We start from the raw sequence: 22088 nt of genomic DNA, 5'->3' as shown, positions 1-22088 counted from the left end.
TACCTTGGTTAGTTTGTAATGCCATTTATGTACAACATGCCGAAAATTTTCATAGTCTAATTGATCAGCTTTATTTCCACCATCGAATCCAGTTGCCCGTAATATAGTAAGGAATCCTGGATAATTTCCACATTCCTAAGAGGCAAAAATAGGTTGTTACTTTTAAAGAAAAATCTGTCCCCCCAAAGTAGCAGAGGCTGAAACATAAGTAGACTAGATTAATGATTCTATGTGAAAACATGACGTGTATTTGAATGATAAGTAGTTTTCACAGAAAGGCTCAGTTTATTCAATGATATTAATTTGGAATGTTATCAGTTTGAAATAGGATAAAAATATATAGCACTTTTAATAATGGATGAATTATGTTAAAATTTTAAACACTGCTTTACAACTGAATCTTAAACTCAGCTCCCCTTTTAAAACTGAACAACCTAGAGATTTTACTGTGTCATTATATGCATGGGTAAAATATAAGCATATTAGTCATACCTTTTCATATGTGGCTCTATCACTGTGCCACCTGGTTACAGTCTCTAACATGCAGCAAAGAAATCTCCCATATCGACTAGCTTCATTTTCAGTACAACTTGCAACTGTGTAAATTATATCAGAGAAAACCTACAGGAAAAAATGTTTGAGAAGTAAAAAAACAAACACAAGTAAAAATTAGTTCAATATATCAAAAGATCATGTTACAGTAAATCATAATATACCAAACAGGTAAGTTTAGTCAAAATTTATCTTCCCTTTTTACATTCACAATCCCAGAGACCTTTAAAGATTTTAGCTTTGGTGAGGAAACAGCACATTCATAAAGCAACAACAACAAAACTTTTATAAGGAAAGCTGATTTACAGTGACAGAAGAAAACAGCTATCATTATTACAACATAACTTCTTTGACAAAGACTTAGCCATAGATATCACTGGGGTTAGGGGGACAGTAAGCAGAGGCAAGTCTGATAGAAACCAAAAATAGGCAGATGACACGCTATAACATATATTATATTTTAAACCACAAAATGCAGTAATTAAGAAAAATGCCAGGTGCAAAAATCTGTGAATGTGACCATGCTGAAAAGCATCCCTGATGTTATGTTATGTACAAAGTTGTAAGCTTTTCTGTTGTTTTTGAGGGGGTGAATGTTAAAAATGGAGATGAGTATAGCAAACATAAACCCAAATATTGAGTTAATAGATTAACTAGGGGTGCTTTTTATATATTGGGCATTATTCAAAGTGCTTTTGTGGATAGTGACTCATTTAATACTCATAACAATCTTATGAAGTAGGTACTATCTCATTTTACAATAAGAAAACTGAGGCACAGAGAGGTTAAAAAACTTGCCAAAGATCATGTAGCTAGAAATTAGCAGAGATAGGATTCAAGTTCAGGCATTTGGCTCTTTAGTTCATGCTTTTAACCACACACACAATACCTATATAGATTATAATGTTTAGCTATCTTTGCATGAGACTTTAAAAAGTTTGCAATAAAAAGAACTTACTCGATCATAACAAAGAAGTGTGGAAAAATTTGGAGTTTTCTGTTGATGTACCAATTCAACAAAACGGGCACAGTAAACAGCATCAATTGCTGAAAAAATACATCGAGGAAATATACACAGCTGTAGAAATTTTGTGATGGTCTCATTTTTGGTAGATTCTAAAAATAAGGGAAGAATATATTAAATGGTAAACTTCTTCCTCAAGTGCCTCAAGGTCACTAAACATGACAACATATTAACTTTAGTGTAGAGAATGCTATACAATCACAAACTACTACTTACAGTTAGCAACCAAAGGGTCATGCCTAGAATAAGACTTTCATTTTTACTCTGTGAACACTTTTCTATCTATAATTTCTCCAGAAATAAGATTTTATACAAGAAGTTAAATGATACCCACCAATTATAGTTATAAGCTAATTAATTTTACCAGCAAACTAAATCAATTCCTTCAGTGAACATGTGAAGTTGACTCTGCATTAGTGAATAACAAAAGAATGGGATAGTGAACAGAGTTGAAATACAAATATAATACACTTGAACACCTCGTTTTAAAGGTCTGCTTTTGTAATTTAGCAGTAGTAGGAACGTAACAATTCCAATAACATACTTGCTAAAAGCCAGTTGTCCTTTTCCAGTTTCAGTCTCTGTAGAACTCGCTGTACATGTTCCATCTGTTTCTTTTCTTCTTCAAGAAGTTTGTCCTGAAGGGCAGTACAGCGCTCCTTCTCTTTTTTCTTTTTATTTGGAGGCTACAAAGTATAAGTTAGATATTTTTCTAACTATAGGCACATTGCCTCCCTTTCTTTTAATTAAAAATTTCAAAAAGAGATAAATGCTATTTTATATTCATTACTTCAACAGGGGTGTTCAGGAGTCTATTTAGATGTGCTTTCACCTCCATTTAACAAATTTAAGACAAAGTCACCCAGTCTTTGTACACCATCAAAACAGGCTACCTTTCCAACACTGGTACCTTTATTCTGAGGCACAGAGTCATCTTTGACTCTTTCATCTCCTTCATTCTAATATCACAATACCTTACAAGTCTTGTGCATTCCCACAACCTCCACCATAGTCTATGCTCTCAGCACTTCACAATGACTTACCAAAAAAGCCACCTGGCTGATCTTCAGCCTACTGCTAGTCCTTTCCCCTATCAAATGCATCCCTCTTACCATTGTTATAATTTTTCTAAAGTAGCATTTTTATCGTTAAGTCCCTCCTCAGAAATCTAAAATAACCCTCAATTTTATCAAGCCCTCTTTTCTAGTATTCACTACTCTACATACACTGGCCCCATTCAAACTTATCACTGAGCCCACTGGCTACTATAAAAGTGGTCTCCTTAAACTTTGGACTACTTCATACCTTTCTGGAGCTCTAGGGTAGCCAATTTGCCTTCATTATTTTCAAACCAAATCTATCTTCAAGGCCTACCCAGCTCAAGACTCACCTCCTCAATAAAGCCTTCTCCTAAAGAGTTCTCTTTGGAACTACTATTGCTCTTGCAATTGGAACCACACTGATCATTTTTAAGTTCATTAACATAGACTTCAGTAGAAAAGCAAACTCAAATAACTTTTGAATAATCAAAACTTCCATATACTTACCAAGCTCTTGGTCCCAACCATTGAGAGGTCACCATTAAACCCACTTAGGACAATATTATATAGCAACAGGATTGTGGCTTTAAGGAACCCGAGCTAACACAATTTCAAAGTATGGGTAATGCTAAATTAATACCATGATGTTATTGTACTTGAGCTACTATAATAAAAACCTACCATTTCCTGATTGTCATCAATTGCTTTCATCTGGACTTTAAGTTTACTGACTTCCCGTTCATAGCTGGTGTGTGGAACTGCAAGGTCATACATTGTCAATGACCAGAATGTGGCATAGAATTGAGGGCTGATGTCATCCCAGACTTTGGAAACATGTAAGGAGACCACTGCTTCATGGACAGGGGCCATCACCATTTCACATGATGTAATATACTTGTGAACTTTATGTTGCTGTTTACTTCCCTTTTCTGATTTTTTAAGTTCGTCATACTTGGACTGGAAATAAAAAGTAAACACACACACACAACACAATTTATAGCATTGACTTTCAGTGTATAAAAACCTATGTTCCCCAAACTGAGCTACCAAGTGAAAGAGAGACAGACTCATAGATAAAGAGCAGGAAGACAGCTTAGAGTGTAGTGGTAGAGGGACTGAGCGAGAGAGAGAGAGAGAGAGAGAGAGAGAGAGAGAGAGAGAGAGAACGAACGAGAACTCATGGACCTGCACAACTGTGTGGTGATTGCTGAGTTCAGGAAGGGGGTGGGTAGAAGTGGAAGAGGGCATAGAAGGGATAAATAGTGATGGGAAAATAAATTAACTTTTAAATGAAAAAAAATCTATGTTCCCTTTTCAAATATCAGAAGATGATCAATCAAAGCTGTTGTAAGAATTCTAGTTTCTTATCGAAAAGACATTTATTTTAAGATAAATCATTCCTGGAAGCTGTTCCAATCTTTAGTCCTGTATGCTCACTAGCAGCTTTTCAGAAGATTCTTACTGAATCTGACCTGTTGAGTAAGTGAATAAGGTATATATGGCCCCGGTCCATTCCCCCTAATCTGTTCTCTCTTATTGATGTGTCATGTATTGGACATGTAGGGTTTCCACTCCTGCGTTTGAGATATTCAAGTGAACCAAGTAGAAGGTTATAACACTAGTAAAGAGGCAGGATGGAACTACTACAGCCAACAAGGACAGAATGTTTCATCACTACATGTAGTCCTTATCTGCTGTTACAATTTGTCAATTAAGAAGCTAGATCAGCCCTAGCTGGTATGGCGCAATGGATAGAGTATCGGCATGAGGACAGAAGGGTCTCAGGTTCAATTCCAGTCAAGGGCATATGCCCAGGTTGTAGGCTTGATCCCCAGTAGGGGGCATGCATGATTCTCTCTCATCATTGATGTTTTTCTCTCTCCCTCTCTCTTCCTCTCTGAAATCAGTAAAAATATATTTTTTTAAAAAAGAAGAGGAAACTGGATCAGAACTAGCTGGTTTGGCTCAATGAACTGCATCTGAAGGGTCCTGGGTTCAATTCTGGCCAAGGACATGTACCTTGGTTGCAGGCTCCATCCCCGGCCCTGGTCAGAGCTCATGTTGGAGGCAACCAATTGATGTTGCCTCTCTTACATCGATGTTTCTCTCTCTGTGTCTCTCCTCCTCCCTTCTACTCTCTCTAAAAATCGGTGTAAAAAAATATCCTAAAAAAAAAGAAAAATATCCTCAGGTGAAGATTAACAAAAAAACAACAACAACAAAAAATAAGCTAGACCAATGCTAAAAAAGGTTATGAGAAAGTCACCATAAGACTACTAAGTAGGTTGACCAACTGTCCAGGTTTGCCAGTAATTTAGGGGTTTCCCAGCATTTAAGACTTTAGTGCTAAAACTGGGAAAGTCCCAGGCAAACCAAGATCAACTGGTCACCCCAGTGCCAAACTAATAAGATTTTCTATAAATGGCTATGGTATATTGGAGTTTAAAGTGTGTGGGAACTGACACTAGCTTTTTTGGCCTCATTGATTTATCCTAAGTAGGAGGAGAGCCAGAGGAAGGCCATACTCTTAACTGTATGAGAAAAAGAATGTTAGTACAATGGGAAGAACTACATTATTAATTCACAGTGTACGCCAAATATCAAAAATAAAATAATACCAGGTGGAGCTATTACTATTGTCTCATGTCCCTCAGTCTCTTTAGGATGACAGAGGTCTCACCCAGAAAATTCTGTTTGGGTTAGGCAGCACAAATGAAGATGAACCTGAGAGGAAATCTAAAACCAGCTTCTTCTTCATGTTAGAAAAGCAATTAATCATTCACAATTTGTGCTAAACATGAAACCCAGAACTAAAAGGTCAGAATTAAAGGTTCTGCATCAGGATAGGCAAAGACGGCAAAGACTCTTCCTTCCTAAGTGCTGTTTTACCCCATGCTCGCTGGAATTGAAGGCATACCAAGTACTCTTTGTTCCAGAGAGTATCTCAAGCAGGCTATGAGAATAGTACAATTATTCTAGAAGTAGGAAGATTTATCTCATGTTATTCACATTTTACAGAACACGCTGATAACTACTGAGACCACACAGGTGACAAAGTTACAAAGAAGAGAAGTCCCAATTACATCAGAGACCTGAGAGAATAGTAGCTGAGATAAGAAAGGATTTTAAAATTTTGAGAGCAGGTCCTAATGATGGCAACTAACATGAATTCCTATGAGCAGAATGACATCTGCTAAGGTTCTAACAAAACAAGACAAATCCGGGATCAAACTACTGCATAAGGTAACTTAGCTAGCTGGTTTGAGTGAGATCTAGATTAACTGAGGGGAGCCTTTTAGACCCATGTTGCAAGGTAGGTCTCAGCAATTAAAATTCAAATATTAGGTTATAGGTATGAGAGGGTTATATGATAGCCCCAGTTTTCCCAATCCTCTGTTTCTGAATCTGTTACTTCTATTGCTGTCACCCTCTCTTCCCTAGGCTTGATCAGTTACATTGCATATTTACCTAGGATGAACATTTCCTTGTCTAAAGTCAGTTTAACTCCCTCATCAAGCTCACATCTTCAGTCAAATGGAGCGGCACAATAGTTCTACATCTCAAGTCACCTGGGGAACTAGATCTATGGAATAGAACTGATATCCAGTTATTGCTGTACTTCTAATTATTGGTTTTAAAAAAGCTCTTGCTGCCCCAATAATTTAAGCAGTGCTTGGTTGGCTAAATTATTCTCATGAAAGCCTGCTAGTAGTCAACTTATGGAAGGGACCTAGCAGTCCTCCAATACTCATATTCTCTCATCGAAGGCTCTTCAAGAGAGGCTTTTACTAAAAGAGCAAAAGCAAGGATCCCCAGGGAAGGCTGGATATCAATCATCCACTGCAACCAAGGTTGCTGAGGAACTCCCTTTCCAGAGGGTAGCATGTAGGCCAGGGGTGGGCAAACTTTTTGACTCGAGGGCCACAATGGGTTCTTAAACTGGACCGGAGGGCCGGAACAAAAGCATGGATGGAGTGTTTGTGTGAACTAATATAAATTCAAAGTAAACATCATTACATAAAAGGGTACGGTCTTTTTTTTTTTTTTTTTTTTTAGTTTTATTCATTTCAAACGGGCCGGATCCGGCCCGCGGGCCGTAGTTTGCCCACGGCTGATGTAGGCTCTGTATAGCCACCTCTGTATAGTTGTTTTCTTCCTCAACCCTGAGGAATATTTTTGTTTAGAGTTTTATAACCCTTAAATGACAAAGTCATAATATTTTACACAGGCTACAGAAAAGGCAGCTATTGGTATAAGTGACCTGCTCCATTTTCTGACCTGGAAAAGTTCAGCCAAAGTCAGGTAACCATGTGTTTCTGTTTGCTAGGCTTCAATATCGCTGATTAGTGTGTTCTCAGTATAGCACAAGGCAGGTTAGAATTCCTGAGATGAAGAAATTCTCCCTGATCTACTGTGGGGTGGAGTGACAACACAAGACATAACTATGCAAAGAGTGTAAGATATTCTGAATTGAGAGATTCTAAAGGAGATTCTTAAAGAAAGGTTAGAAGAGGTCAATGCGGGAGGATGGTAAAGGGGACATATGTAACACTTTCAACAATAAAGATTTAATTAATAAATAAGAAGAAAAAGCCTATTCCTTCTCCCTTATTCTCCTATCTCCTCTAGAAAGTACAGCAAAGAATAGCTGCATGCTAATAAAGTGATAATTAAATCAATTAACATTTAGTTAGTTGAAGGAGTTGTGAGACTGTGACAGTTGATATGTAAACACTAAGAGCTAATGGTTGGTTAAATGATCAATTATACATCAAATTTCTCAGTGCCTTTTTTCCATGCCTGTACTACACAGCCTTGTATCCCTACTGGGAACAAAGAAGGTATCCTAGCTTAAGAGACAAGTCTAAGATCTTTCCCCAAATTTGTAAAGGAAGCTTTGTATAGTACAAACTTAAAAACAATAAACAGAAGGGCCAGAATCCAATTCTAACCCAAAATTAAGAATATGCTGGGACTCCAGTCAGAGTGGGAAAGTACCACAGATTCCAAACAGAGGATTGACCATGGCCCTGAGGGAAAAGGAAAAATGAATTCCAATTAGAAAAATTAGAGGTCACTGCTTTGCAGGTAACAGTGGCAGATAGAGGAGAGAGGGCTGTCTCCTCATCCTAGTCACTACTGGGATACTCTGCTTCAGAAGGCTCTAGTTTGCTTTTCATGATGTTTGTTTTCAGTTGTTTCATGTAGGTGGAGAGAAATAAAACAACCATAAATACACCTTTCCTAGAAGTTACACAATAGACACTAAGATTTTTTGGGAGTACTTAAGACTTTCTGTCTATATTTCTTTCAAGGCAGTATGCATAATAGCAAGTCAACTATCTGACAGGGATATTGTCATTGAGGAAACAGAACTCTGTATTCAACAGGAGTGTTTCTCAGAATGACATACCACATTCATTAATTTCAGAATCATCTAGTACAGTGGTTCTCAACCTGTGGGTCGCGACCCCTTTGGCAGTCGAACAACCCTTTCACAGGGGTCGCCTAAGACCATCCTGCATATCAGATATTTACATTACGATTCCTAACAGTGGCAACATTACAGTTATGAAGTAGCAACGAAAATAATTTTATGGTTGGGTCACAACATGAGGAACTGTATTTAAAGGACCAAAAGGTTGAGAACCACTGATCTAGTACTTCTTAAAAAACAAATAGCCCTAACCGGTTTGGCTCAGTGGATAGAGCACCGACCTGTGGACTGAAGGGTCCCAGATTCGATTCTGGTCAAGGGCATCTACCTTGGTTGCGGGCACATCCTCAGTAGGGAGTGTATAGGAGGCAGCTGATCAATGTTTCTCTCTCATCGATATTTCTAACTCTCTATCCCTCTCTCTTCTTCTTCGTAAAAATTCAATAAAATATATATAAAAAATAAATAAAAACAAAACAAACACATATCCAGGTACCATTCAAGTTATTAAATTAGAATTGGGGGCCCTGGGCAGTGTGGCTCAGTTGTTTGGAGCATTGTTCCATACACCAAAAGGCCTCGGGTTCAATTTCCAGTGAGGACACATATTTAGGTTGTGGGTTTAATCCCCTGGCCCTGGTAAGGTACATGCAGAAGGCAACCACGCAGTGTTTCTCTCTCTCCCTCTCCCTCTCTCTAAAAATCAATGAAAATGTCCTTGGGTCAGGATTAAAACAAAATTAGAACTGGGGGACATGGACTCAGTTTGTAAGATGCTTTGTTAGTGACTCTCATCTACACTAATGTTTGAGAGTTATAGTTCTATAAGACATAAGACATCAACCTGGACAACTAGTGACACAGTAATAGTAAAATTATAGAACTAATAAGACTTACTTTTAAAGGGGACATTTGCATTATACACTGCTCAGAGATGAGTATTAACAAAAGAGTAACTCTCCAAGAGACAATCTATATCTATGTCAAAGTAAAATGCAATTACAAATAAAACAGTTAAAATTATTTGAAATTGTTCACAATTTACAGCAATGATATTTATACTTACTGAAATATGGTGTGCATACATTGGCCTAGACAGGAAAAATGCTGCATCATGGGGTGTATGAAATTCGTTACAGAGCACATCAATTGAAGGCACTCGCTTTATATAATCTTCTGTGCTTAGATTAGATGCTAAAAACCCACCAAACTGTACCAGAGTATCATGACACTAAATTTAAAAAATAAAACAAAAAAACACAAATGTGCTATCATTTTCCAAAAACAAGATAAACATTTTCCAAAATGATTAAGATGCCATTTAAACAATATTTTGATTAACAAGAATTTAAATTTGACAAATTGAAAGAACTTTAAAGATAATCTACAAACATAATCATATTACAAAAAAGATGCCAACGTACTAAAAGTATACTAATCTAAGGCTTTAAGATCAACCAGTTCTCAAGTTCCAAGTTATTGTTCATCACTTTTAGTAGCAGAATATATTTACTTAAATCACATACAACAATTTTATGTAGACAAAAGTCAATTCCCTTGCCCTTAAAAGATTAAAACTTCATTTATAAAATATATATAATCCTTTTTCCTTGTAATATAGTGATTGTTAAACACATTTTGTAAGCTAACCATAGATTTGGTGCTTAATATTTACAAATATATTTTATAAATAAAGATCACATCTACTTTGCTGTGATTGAAATTTCAGAGATTAGGGAAGATATGAGAGCAAACAACTTAGTTATCTACTTAATTGAAAACCTTATACATATTATTACATCTTCTAGAGCCACTGATTAAATATCATAATTTTCACAGATATAGCTCATTTCCAGAATGTCTACTTTACACTTTACATTAGATGTTTCACACTCATATGTGCAAAATTACATTTTTCGAATTATAGAACATGCTATATTTGCCATTAACAGGATTTTTAAAAATTACCATAAACACAAAAGCCACTTTAACTTGCCTGATCATAGAGCTTTCCCACAAGTTTCAAATGTTTCTCTCCACCTTCTTGAAAGATCACCCCATTCCTCTGCTGAGCCATAAGCAAACAGAGGGGAAGAGCAAGATCATGGTCTAATAGTGCATCCTTTAATCTCTGGGAAGATTTTTTAGTGTTTCTAATCTGGCCAAAATAACCACCCTGCAAAAGAGAAAACATAAATTTACCTTCCCTTTCTTTGAAAATTTATTTTAGTGACACTGTTACTAGTTATAGTCACTGACTTTAAAATAACTGTCAATTGCCCTGAAACTTCTGCATATTTTCCATTTTCTACCATGCAGTCTCTTATAAAGGATTATTCTTTATTCAGTGTGGAGCAGATTCAACAACAGAGTAGCTATGTTCAGATTTATGCCTGTTAGGATACCAAGGACCACAGACGATTTGATATTTATTTCCTTTACAGATGTGGTTTATTTCCCTTACAGACACCAGGGTAGCTTGAGGGGAACATATAATCAAGAAAGTATTCCTTTTCTTTACTTTGTTTCAGCTTTTTATAAAGGTTAAAATATGCCCTGGCCAGGTAGTTCAGTTGGTTAGAACATTGTCCAGAGATACAAAGGTTGAGGGTTTGATCCCTGGTCAGGGCACATACAAGGATCAACCAATGCATGCATAAATAAGTGGATCAACAAATCAATGTTTTTCTCTCTCTTTCTCACTCTCTCTCCTTCTCTCTCTCTAAAAAAATTAATAGCCCTAGCTGATTTGGCTCATGTATAGAGCGTTGGCCTGCGGACTCAAGGGTCCCAGGTTCAATTCCGGCCAAGGGCACATGCCCAGGTTGCGGGCTCGATCCCCAGTAGGGGTGTGAAAGAGGCAGCCAATCAATGTTTCTATCTGTCTCTCCCTCTCTCTTCCTCTCTGAAATCAATAAATATTTTTTTTTTAAATCTACACTAATAAAAAGAGAAACATGCAAAATTGGCATCACTCCGCTACGCCCACCAGCCAATCAGAGTGACTATGCAAACCAACCCAACAAAGATGACAGTTAATTTGCATACACAGGCGCGGAGTGAAAGGCTCCGGCCAGAGTGAAGACCGAAGACTGAAGAGGCTTGGCTTCTCCACTGCGGCTGCAGCAAAGAAGCCAAACCTCACTGGGGCCAGAGGGGAGAAGCCTAGCCTCGAGGCTTGGCTTCTCTGCTGCTGCCTGACCAAAGGCCTGGGTCCTGGGTGCAGGACGAAAACTGGTGCTGGCAGCCAGGGGAAGGAAGGCCTATTGCACGAATCTTCGTGCAACAGGCTTCTAGTTAATAAAAACATTTAACTAAAGGTTAAAATAACTAATATATCACAATTTTTAAAAGGAAGGTGGGAACAGTTGTGAGAGGAGAATAAGTATAGTTCTGATGTTTGGTTTATATATTTATGTACTATTTGGATTCTTTAATATGAGCATGCATACATTCTGAACTTTAAAAAAAATCAATAAATAAAAATAGCAACTCTCACCTCAGCTTTTAGTTGCTCTCCACCAGTCATGGCCTCTAATTGCTCCATTGTCATTTCCTCTGTAATTTCTATTCCTGCCATTTTTTGTACCACTTCTTTCAATATAAGCAGGTCAAAACTATTTAGAAAAAATAAGAAACAACCTATAGTTGAAACTTAAAACATAAAAGTGACAATATATGGTAACTGAGAATCCTAAACTATTTGTACATAAGTATGAGGAGAAAAGGGTTAAAGCATTTTTTAAGGAAAAACTGCATTCCTAGAACTATACAAAAATATTTGGGCCATGTAATATGTTTACATTTATTTGAACATTTTACTTGAAAATAATGTACAGATAACATGCAAAGATAAAAACAGTCCAAAGCTTTACCCCAAGTTCACCTATTAACATTTTACTCCTATTTGTTTTATCATTTGTGTTTTCTCTTTCCCTCCTCCCTCTTTCTCTACACACACACAGACACACACATGCACACACACATTTTTTGAACCATTTCAGAGTTCATTTAGTATGTAACATCATTTTAGGAGTACATTCACCCCTAAAATTCTTAAGACTATTATTTCTTAAGAGTGCATTTCCTAAAAATACAGCTATTCTCTTATATAACCACAGCAGTTATCAACTTTAGTAGATCTAACATTGATACAATACTTTAATCTATAATTTATATTTCATTTTTATCAGCTGAATTTTCAGTTCATATTTCATTCTTATCAGTGACCCAATTATGTCCTCCATAGCATTTTTTTAACCCTCCAGTATAGAATGGCCAATAAATGTTTTTTATGGTATAGAGATATCTCTCTAAATAATCACACACACTTGGAAAGAATGGAGGGATGGAAAAAAAGGAAGGGACAGTGGATAGAGTGTCGATTCCAGTCAATGGCACATGCCAGGGTTGCAGGCTCGGTCCCCAGTAGGGGAGGGAGGCATGCAGGAGGCAGCGGATCAATGATTCTTTCTCATCATTGGTGCTTCTCTCTCTCTCTCTCTCCCCTCTACCTTCCTCTCTGAAATCAATAAAAATACATTTTTAAAAAAGGAAGGGGATAGAAGTTCCATGTTGTGGTATTTAAGCCTAACATGACAATTTAGTGGCCAGCCTTAAGCACATTTATTATTGTGCCAACAGTTATACATTTTAGTTCTTAAAGTTCAGGACTGTCAATGGAAATAATGCCTATGACTTCCAAGACCATCTTTAATTAGTTAAGTAATGAAGATAAAGTGAAAACATTCTTTCCCATAAAACAAATGCAGATATTTTCCCAAAGGTAAAGCTAGACATATCCAATACACAAAGTAATAGACAAAGAAACAGTTTTCTAAGATTCTTTGTAAGTGCTTACTCTTTCAACTGGCCTTGTCTTACCTAAACATAATTTTTGAAAACAAGAGGGCCCTCATGCAAATCAGTATGCAACAAGTCCCAATAAAACATTTTTTCTTTAAACTATCTTTTAATTAGATGGTCACAAAAACTATATTTACAGTACAGAGAACTAAATTATAGATTTTAAAATAACATTATGTTCTCCTAGCCTATAGACACTAAAGAGTAAAATACATAGGAATGGCCAATCAGATGAGCATAGCATAAGTGCTATATTCATAACATCCTGAATCTAAATATTTTTTTAAATTTTCCCTAAACCAAAATAATAATGTCAAGAATTCCTTAGGTAATATTTGTTTGGAACACCAGATAGCTTTACAGATTTTTTGTTTGCTTTCTACCAGAAAGCTTTTGAAAACAATTTTCAGTTCTTTGATTCTAGTCAGTCTACTGCTGATAAGGTTTAATATACATACTAATTCAAACTCTAAGCACTGATATTGGTCCAGAATAAAATAATAAAACTCAGTATTTATAAAGAAAGGAGGGTACTATTCAAAAGGTATGTAAGCTTTATGTCTCTCTAAAGTTCAAATTCCAAAAATAATTTTTGTGAAAGATACTATATACACCCTCAGAATAAACATGTTCCTACCAAATGCTCAGTGTAAAGGCCAACTGCTGTCCAGCAGCATAATCAATACTTTTGTCATAAAAGGATTTACAATATACCATATTAACCATTTATTCAAAAGCCTAACAGGTAGTCAAAATGAGTTAGTCTATAAAACCAAATATTAATTTCTTCTGGCAAAAAAGTGTTTATGCATTAAATTATAATTTATTTTAATTAAAGAGTTCCACCTACATAAGTGGGCAACTATTCTACTTAAGCCTACAATCAACAGTTTTTCAGGATAATAGAAATCTTAATATCCCAATGTCACCAGAAGCACTCTAATTATTAAATTTCATTTACATATAATTTGCTATGAATACCTTTTGCCCGCCTTTAGCTGATTAGCCACATATTGAAGAAGACCAGCAAGATCAATTGGATATTTACGAAAAACTGCACCACAGAAACTAGCCAGACCTATATGAAATTAAAAAAGGGCTTTTAAAAAACAATTCATAAAACAAAAAATACAATATTGAAAGTCATTTCTTCAACTAACTCAATTTCTAAAACAAAATGAGATAGGAATAATTGTATTGCTGATACCACTTAAGAGTTTTATAATTGATAATAGCTAATATTTATTGAGGATACATATGCGAAACACTGTATTAGATAAGCACTTTATGATAACTTATCTCATTTAACCTTTACAATAATCATCTCAGGTTTGATGAAAATTTAGAACACAGATGTATCTTGCTCATGGTCACATAATTGGTATGGTAAGAGCAGTGATTCAAATATATATATGGCCTGTTTCCAGAACCTGTGGCCATGACAAAATCTTTCAGATTAGTCAGTAAACTTGAATGGTCAACAAAACACCTGCCCCTCAAATGTTTGTCATGAAAAAAAAACATTTTTATCTAGAAACATGCTACTAGTTGTGGAGGAATAAGGAAACAGGTAAAGCAATGCCAGACCAAGAAGCAGAAAAAAGACCAATTTTAACCAATAGTCCTTATCACATCATGAGTAGAGAGAAAATCCCAGTCAAGTTAAGAGGAGATCCTAGTAGAATCAGGTTATCTGTAGCCCTTTCGACAATTATTTGTTGAGCACCTAAAGAATAATGGACAAAACATAGGTCCTGCCCTCAAGGAGCTTACAGTCTAGTGATAAAGAAAATAAACTGAAATAACTATGAGGAATAAAAAGTTCCATGGGAGTACAGAAAAAAGGCACCTAATTCTGACTTTGGGGTAAGAGCATTAACAGGGAAAGCTTTCCAAAGAAAATGACCTCTAAGATGAAATCTAAGCTGAAATCTAAGATGTAGTGGAGGGGGTGAGTGAGCAAGGAAGGGCATTCCAAGTAAAGGGAATAATGTGAAAATGAGACATGGAAAGTGCAAGAACTTCAATATTAATGGAATACTGAGGAGGAGCAAAAGACGAGGCTAATACGGAAAGAACCTGATTCCCAAATAACTTACTTGTATGACTTACTAGATTGCAGACTTTAAGAGGCAATGGGGAACTACTGCAAGATTCAGCTATCAGACAGGAAAGGTTAAAAAAAAGGGAACTAGCTGCTAGAAATCAAAGATACAAGACATTTTTTTTAAGGCTAGAGTTTTTTATTATTAAACAACCAAGTTTTTGTTCTTTTAATATGACTGAAACCTCACGATAAAAATGAAAGAAGAGAGAATAGTTCCCTTAAGAGTAATTCCCCAGCCCAGCCAGTATGGCTCAGTGGTTGAACATCGACCCATGAACCAGGAGGTCACGGTTCGATTCCTATTCCTAGTCAGGGCATATGCCTGGGTAGTGGGCTCGATCCCCAGCTGGGAGGCGTGCAGGAAGCAACCGATCAATGATTCTTTCTCATCACTGATGCTTCTATCTCTCTTTCCCTCTCCCTTCCTCTCTGAAATCAATAAAAATTTATTTTTAAAAAGATTAATTCCTCTAAGATAATAAAAGCGCATTTTCATTTCCCCAGTAATGCTTGCCCAATTCTATCATGGCCAATACTGGCCTCTTGAGTTGGAAAATGAATAAGTATTATATGAACTTCCTTACACAGTCAAGAACTTGGACACCAGTAAAAAAAAGTTGAGTGGCTATTCTCAAGAGCTCTTGCCAATAGGCTCTTAGAATAGGTAAAGGAACACACCGCATGGCAGTCATAAATGTCATCCTTGGAAAAAATAAAAATACTTACTCTGAAGCCAGCTTGAGATGGTTGTGTCATCATGTTTCATTCTCTCTTTTTCTGGATTAGCTAAAGCTTCAATGATACAATCTTCCACACATTAAGGAAAAAATTTAAGTCACTACATCTCTAACAAAGAATCTTAAAACAACAACAAAAATGCCATTTCTTAGGAAAAAATATAATTGTTAGCTTCAAGTTATTGCAAATTAATGAAAACTATACTCACTATAGTATCAACTCTTCTTTGGCTTTTTCCCATCTTTCAGCAAGCAATAGACTCCACCTATATCAAATGTTTATACATTTGAAAACTATATGATCTTATTAATCAATGTTACTCCAATAAATTTAATAATTAAAATAAAATAAAAAGATATTTTTTCTTCCCATTGAGTAATCAGTGGGGTGATAAAGAAAAATGTTTAGTAAATGTAACACTGTTTTTCCCTATACACAACACAGACACTCTCCCCTCCCCCCCGCCACCTGACTGGCCAACCTTCAGATCAACCAACTGAATCAATCTCAGATGGTTACAAAAGGAACTTAGAATGAAAATAAAACATTCACCATTAAGATCTATGGAATGTGAAATCTATGTATTACTTCACTTAAAAGGATACAGGCCAAGACATCATAATTCAACGAAGTGAGGTATTTCAGTGAATCTACTACAGGTGTTATTAAGTTATCATACTTCTGTATTTGTGACAAAATCTGGAAGATAGCAACATAGAATAGATGGTGTTAACTAATCAAAAGAGAACTTCTGTGCTAACTAAATAATGGCTATACATTTTATTTTTCAAAAGTAGTTTTCTTCCATTTAATATTTATATAAAACCTTGGGTGTCCCAAAAATGTATACACTTTGAATAATTATAAAGGCAGTGTTTATTAAAATACATTTCATTTTCAAAATGTAATAAAAATCAGCTGTTAAAGTGTGTACACATTTTTGGGGGACATATTATATTTTCTTGGGCTACATTTCCAATTAGGAAATAATTCTAAGATATCTAAATTTGAATTTTAGACATACAGAGGCTAGTCAAATGTGTTTTCGAAATTTCTATTTAAATATGAAAATATAAAATCAATGAAATGTTATTCGAATGTTTCTAACAACTAAAATCAAATAATGAATCTATTACTGCTTCTATAAATCAAAATGTGGTAAAGATATTAGACTGTTTATAACAGCAACACTGTTACATAGTATTAAAATAGATCAATTTGTTAAATATATTCTAAAAACAAAATTAATGATAAAATGATTCATTTGCTAAGGTTTTTTCCTCTATGAAATACTTTTAAAACTACATCATTCCATTCTACTTATGCTGACTTAAAGACAAAAAAAACCCTTAAAATAATATTAACCCAAAAACATACATAATCAAACAAAATGGTTGGATTGCTGTGGCTAAGCTTCCCAATCTGTCTTCCAGAAGGTTTCACATTTTCCTTGGTTAGACGCCTACAAGGGGAGAAAAAGGTGACATGGATCATCTTAAGTAATTTCCCTCATAATGTTGATAGCTTTGGTACATCATGAAAAAAAATTCCTTGCCAAATATCCAAAATGGATCCATGTAAACAACCACATTTATCACAGACTTGAATGAAGGACTTGGGACTATTTTGATTAGGCATTCTCCCAGAGGTCATTAAGATCTTGTCTTAATGCTTAATTTATAATACACAAATTTCTATTTTGTAGTAATAGTCTAATAAGCATTAAAACTCTAAGGTATTCTACAAGTACATAAAACTTCTTATGGAGAATCATAATTATTTTAGATTAAGAAGGGCTATTTTTTATCAGTTTAGAAATTAAGATACCCAATTTGGTATAATGTAATGAAATATCTCACACCATCTGTCTCAGTGACCATAATAGCTAATACTATATTCCTTGATACAGGAAGTTCTCTGGTTCTCAGAAAGTGTCTCTAAAGTAAAGAATTTTTTTTAAATATATTTTATTGACTTTTTTACAGAGAGGAAGGAAGAGGGATAGAAAGTCAGAAACATCAATGACAGAGAAACATTGATCAGCTGCCTCCTGCACACCCCCTACTGGGGATTTGCCTGCAACCAAGGTACATGCCCTTGACCGGATTCGAACCTGGGACCCTTCAGTCTGCAGGCCGACGCTCTATCCACCGAGCCAAACCAGTCAGGGCAAGAATTTTTGAAAAGTAAATTATCCTTTCCTTCCTCTTTATTTTTTCCTCTGCTCAGTATTCTTTTACTAACATTCTGGAAATTTATATCTGTGAAATGACTGTTATATACCATCTTAAACTCTTCCAATAAGATTATTGCATAATAAATCTAGAAACTTCAAACATGAAAAGCTTACAAGTGATAGGAAGCTTTCTAAAATGAAAATATAATGAAGCAATAATAAATTCAGTTGATAGCTCAAGGAATGTGGCCATTCTCAAAGTAACAAACTTGATATAATTATCTTAAGAAGCGTCTTATGACAAAACTAACCCTCCAATTAAAATTTTTTAAAATCATCAACTGCTTCTCTTTCCCATTCTCCTTGGACTAGTTTCTTGGATTTTTTTTTTTTTCCACAAAAGAGACACCCATCAGTTTCAAACTTTGGATATACTCTGTTTCACCTTAAAACTTAACACCATCTGTCCTTACTTCTAACCATACCGTTTCAGGTGGCCCTCCTACTTGCCAAAGCTAACCCTTCATCTATATATACGTTTTATCCTGTTCCTTTCTGCCTTCCACACCCTGAAGGGGGAAACAAAAATAAAAGGAATACTTTCTTAACTATAACTTCCCTTCAAGCTACCATGGTGTCTGGCATATGGAACAGAATGAGTATTTGCAGAATGAAGTATTAGATGCCCTATAGCAAATTCATTTTTTAAACAGTAATCAAAACTTGTAAAATTCTGCAAGTAATAAATTAATACATTCCATTCTCAACATAAAAAGTTCAATCAGTATCAGAATCACACTATTCAAGCCGGTGAAATAGTTATAGCTAACACAAATCCAAGTACATTTAAAATTCTGCAAATATGTTGTGAAATTTTTATTAATTTATTCATTCATATTAATGTTTTCTATTGACAGGCAAAGTGCTAAGCACTAGGAAAAAGGAGAATAACAGCTCCTGCTTCATGCTCAGTCCAGCTGCGGAGACAGAGTTAAAAAGCATTTTTTAAATGTTTATATTCTTAAACAAACAGAGCAAATCACAGAACAGTACATACTTATTATATGCTATCAATAGTATAATAAGGGGGAATATATTTGTATTCGTTTGTATATACATAAAAATGTCGGAAGGATAAATAAGAAACTAAACAGTGGTACTTTGTTCCCTTGGGAGGACTGAATGGAAAGGGGAATTGGATGAGAGGCATTTCTTGCCAACCTTTTTATATATACTGAAATTTGAACATTGTAAATATATACACAATTCAAAAATTAGATAATTAAAAAAGAAAAATCATAATAACAATGTATCTAAGTGATAGCATTATATGTATATGGGACAGTGGTGGCACAGATAAAGATCAATTGTGCTTAGCAGTATATACTACAGAAAGCTTCAGAGGAAGTGACACTGGAGCCAACCAACGGAGTATGAGGTCACCAGACAAAGAGAGAAAAGATATAAGAAAAAAATTATACGAACAGAAATATATATATATATATATATATGTATATATATATATATATATATGCAAAGGAAAAGGAGACCATGGCACATTCAGGAAAACATAAGTGGGCTCAGTACAGCTGGAGGTAGAACTAGCAGGAAATGAGGTTGAAAATAGGGAGGGACGGGTCATGGAGGGCCTCTTATTTTACCTTACCACAAAATTTAACATACAACCTGTGGCAATGGTTAGTCACTAAAGGATTTTTGAAGAAAGAACACAAGGCGCTATAATACTCCAGATAAAAGAACTAAGTTAATGGCAGTACAGTATGGAAGAGACATATTCAAGAGATTTAATAATAGTTAATATATTATTAAATAATCAATATAAAGCACTTAGTTCAGTGGCTGGCCCACACAATAATGGCTCCATAAATATTAGTAGTTGTTGTTAAGCAAGGAACTCTACCTGGGGAATTCTGTTTTTTTAACCTGGGGAATTCTTAAGACCAAAACTCTTTCAGAAGAACCAGTTCTAATATTAATCTCTTTCTATGCATTCCCTAACTTTCAGAGCGTGAAATAATTCACTATCTTCTTTAACCTCCCATAGAATTTTATACATACTGTATAGCAGCACCTATTGAAACAGAATGTGAATATGCATACACGTTTCCCAGTAGACTGTGACCAGGAACAATATCACTGGGCAAAAACAATAATATGGCAAACTGTGAAATCTAGTTAAACTAGAGAATGCACTGTTTTTAATTAGAATAATCATATTACTGCGTGAATGATAAAGAAATGATAAACAGCCTTGCTAAAAATATTTGCAATAGAGCAGTATTTATATCTAAACCAATATTAATGTGAAATATAAAATTTTCATAACTGAACTTCAAACAGTTTACCAGGAAGTAAAAAATAAAAAACATCACTCTTGTGCTTTTAATGACATGAAAATAAAGCACACAAATAAAAAGAAATTTAAATTTTTCTAAAGGTGACTTCCTATGGAGATAGTTCTGCATAATTCTATTAGATCTTCCAAAAGGAAAAAAATCTTTCTTATAATAACTTTCAGCAGCAGAAATTCCTAGACCTTTGACTACCTTATACAAGCCATTAAATGTATAATGCAAATTAAGCAAAGGCCACAGTAGGTTGTACTTTTAAAAAATCCTATAATGTAAAAAAAACAACCCTATAATGAATGCATTAAAAAGGATTTTTATTAGATTTCATAGCTATACAAACACAACTACAAAAACTAACCTGGTAGTCAAAATGAGCTAAAAACCACAAAAATCTATAGTCATTCTATCTGCAGTATATAATTAGCTATGCCATTAGGAAATACTCTTGGGCTTCTTCAAAATTGAGGCTCGGACATAAGCTGGCTGAAAGTAAATTAGATCCAGTTATACTTTAGATCAATATAAAGAAAATTAATTAAAACTTACTTCATGATATATTTGGCTCTATCTATTGTTTGAGCTTTAACTTTTACTAAAAGTGGGTGACTGTTGTAAGTTTCATTCTTCCACTGGCCATACAGACGGTATCTTAAAAAATGAGATGAAGAATTAGGAAAAGTTAAACACTTTGAGGTTAATGCACTAAAATAGTAGTTCAAAATACAAAAATATTACATATTTACCTGTGCTGATATGGAAATGTTTTAAACATTCCCCATAGTTCCTCAGACATACAAGCATTGCAGTCCATCAAAGAAAGAGATGGAAGTAGTACCTGGTCAGTAATGCTAAGCAAACAGCTAAGGATAACTTCCTAAGAAAAAGGGAGGAAAAATTATTTCAGTAAGAGGTCCATATTAATCCCCCCACAAATAAATTTGTCAGCCTTGGAAAAATTGCCATTTCTTGATCTCATAACACACCGTATCTAATACCCCACACTATCACTGTCCTTTTCCATATAATGGTTGTGTTTCTCCATCTAAGAAAGCAAATGAAGTGAGGGAAGGAAAGAGGTAGCTAGAGAATGAGGAGCTTTTATTATCCCTCTTCCTTCTTTACATGGTAATCCTCAGAAACAGGAGATTGTCGATCTTAAAAGATAACTTGTATAATAATCATTCACACAGGTGATGAAAGCTTGTCCACAGTAAAATTTGCAGTATTCTGTACCTAGACAAACATTAGACACATTGGATTTTTCTAGTCTCTTACCGTTTTCTCTTTATCTTCTTGTTTGCTTCCATCAGACTGAAACTAAAATTTAAAAAAAAAAAACTATAAATAAAATGTAAAAACGTTAAGAATATGCTGTCACAATTTAGTTTCTAATTTGAAAAAATTAATTTGCACATGGTTGTGAATTATTTCCTTACTATTTACACATATATAGGTTTTATATATAGCCAGCATTACCAATTGATGTTGTTAAACTTCATTTATATTTCTAACCTCTAAATCATTTGCAACATTCATGAGTTTTAAATGTCGTTTATAAGCTAATTCTTTTCTCAATCTTGTCACAAACCAAAACATCCTACAACTAATTCAAGGTACTTATTATAAAATTGTAGCCAAAGCAAGTTAGTTATAATGCATTTGCATTTTCCAACCAATTCTAGGTTTCTTCCTTACAGAACTGATAAAATCTAACACTAAAACAACCACAAAAAAGTAACCCCAAAGAAATTTAGAGGTATATTTTAAATCACTACT

General features: G+C 35.0%; 1 protein-coding gene across 17 annotated transcripts in view; it reads right to left on the bottom strand.

The window, feature by feature from the left end:
- Positions 1-22088, bottom strand: part of THOC2 (THO complex 2) — a 125231-nt gene that overhangs the window by 20199 nt on the left and 82944 nt on the right. For all 17 annotated transcript variants that reach the window (XR_002830524.1, XR_002830521.1, XR_001348936.2 and 14 more), the window contains 15 exons: positions 21588-21629; positions 21056-21186; positions 20859-20960; positions 17142-17226; positions 16370-16463; positions 15753-15833; positions 13901-13997; positions 11553-11670; positions 10050-10229; positions 9120-9284; positions 3298-3573; positions 2121-2262; positions 1511-1668; positions 493-621; positions 4-135 (listed from right to left, as the gene is read on the bottom strand). Coding sequence is in view for 13 of the 17 variants with exons in the window: in XM_014458799.2 (XP_014314285.2) it covers positions 4-135; positions 493-621; positions 1511-1668; positions 2121-2262; positions 3298-3573; positions 9120-9284; positions 10050-10229; positions 11553-11670; positions 13901-13997; positions 15753-15833; positions 16370-16463; positions 17142-17226; positions 20859-20960; positions 21056-21186; positions 21588-21629 (1932 nt within the window). In the remaining 4 variants the exon portion in view is untranslated. The remainder of the gene's footprint in view (positions 1-3; positions 136-492; positions 622-1510; positions 1669-2120; positions 2263-3297; positions 3574-9119; positions 9285-10049; positions 10230-11552; positions 11671-13900; positions 13998-15752; positions 15834-16369; positions 16464-17141; positions 17227-20858; positions 20961-21055; positions 21187-21587; positions 21630-22088) is intronic.

The sequence above is a fragment of the Myotis lucifugus genome, unplaced genomic scaffold (genome assembly GCF_000147115.1).
Source record: "Myotis lucifugus unplaced genomic scaffold, Myoluc2.0 scaffold_2, whole genome shotgun sequence".
In the NCBI taxonomy this organism is placed as follows: domain Eukaryota; kingdom Metazoa; phylum Chordata; class Mammalia; order Chiroptera; family Vespertilionidae; genus Myotis; species Myotis lucifugus.
The sequence above is the reverse complement of the archived record's forward strand: the minus strand, read 5'-3'. Positions and strand labels throughout refer to the sequence as shown.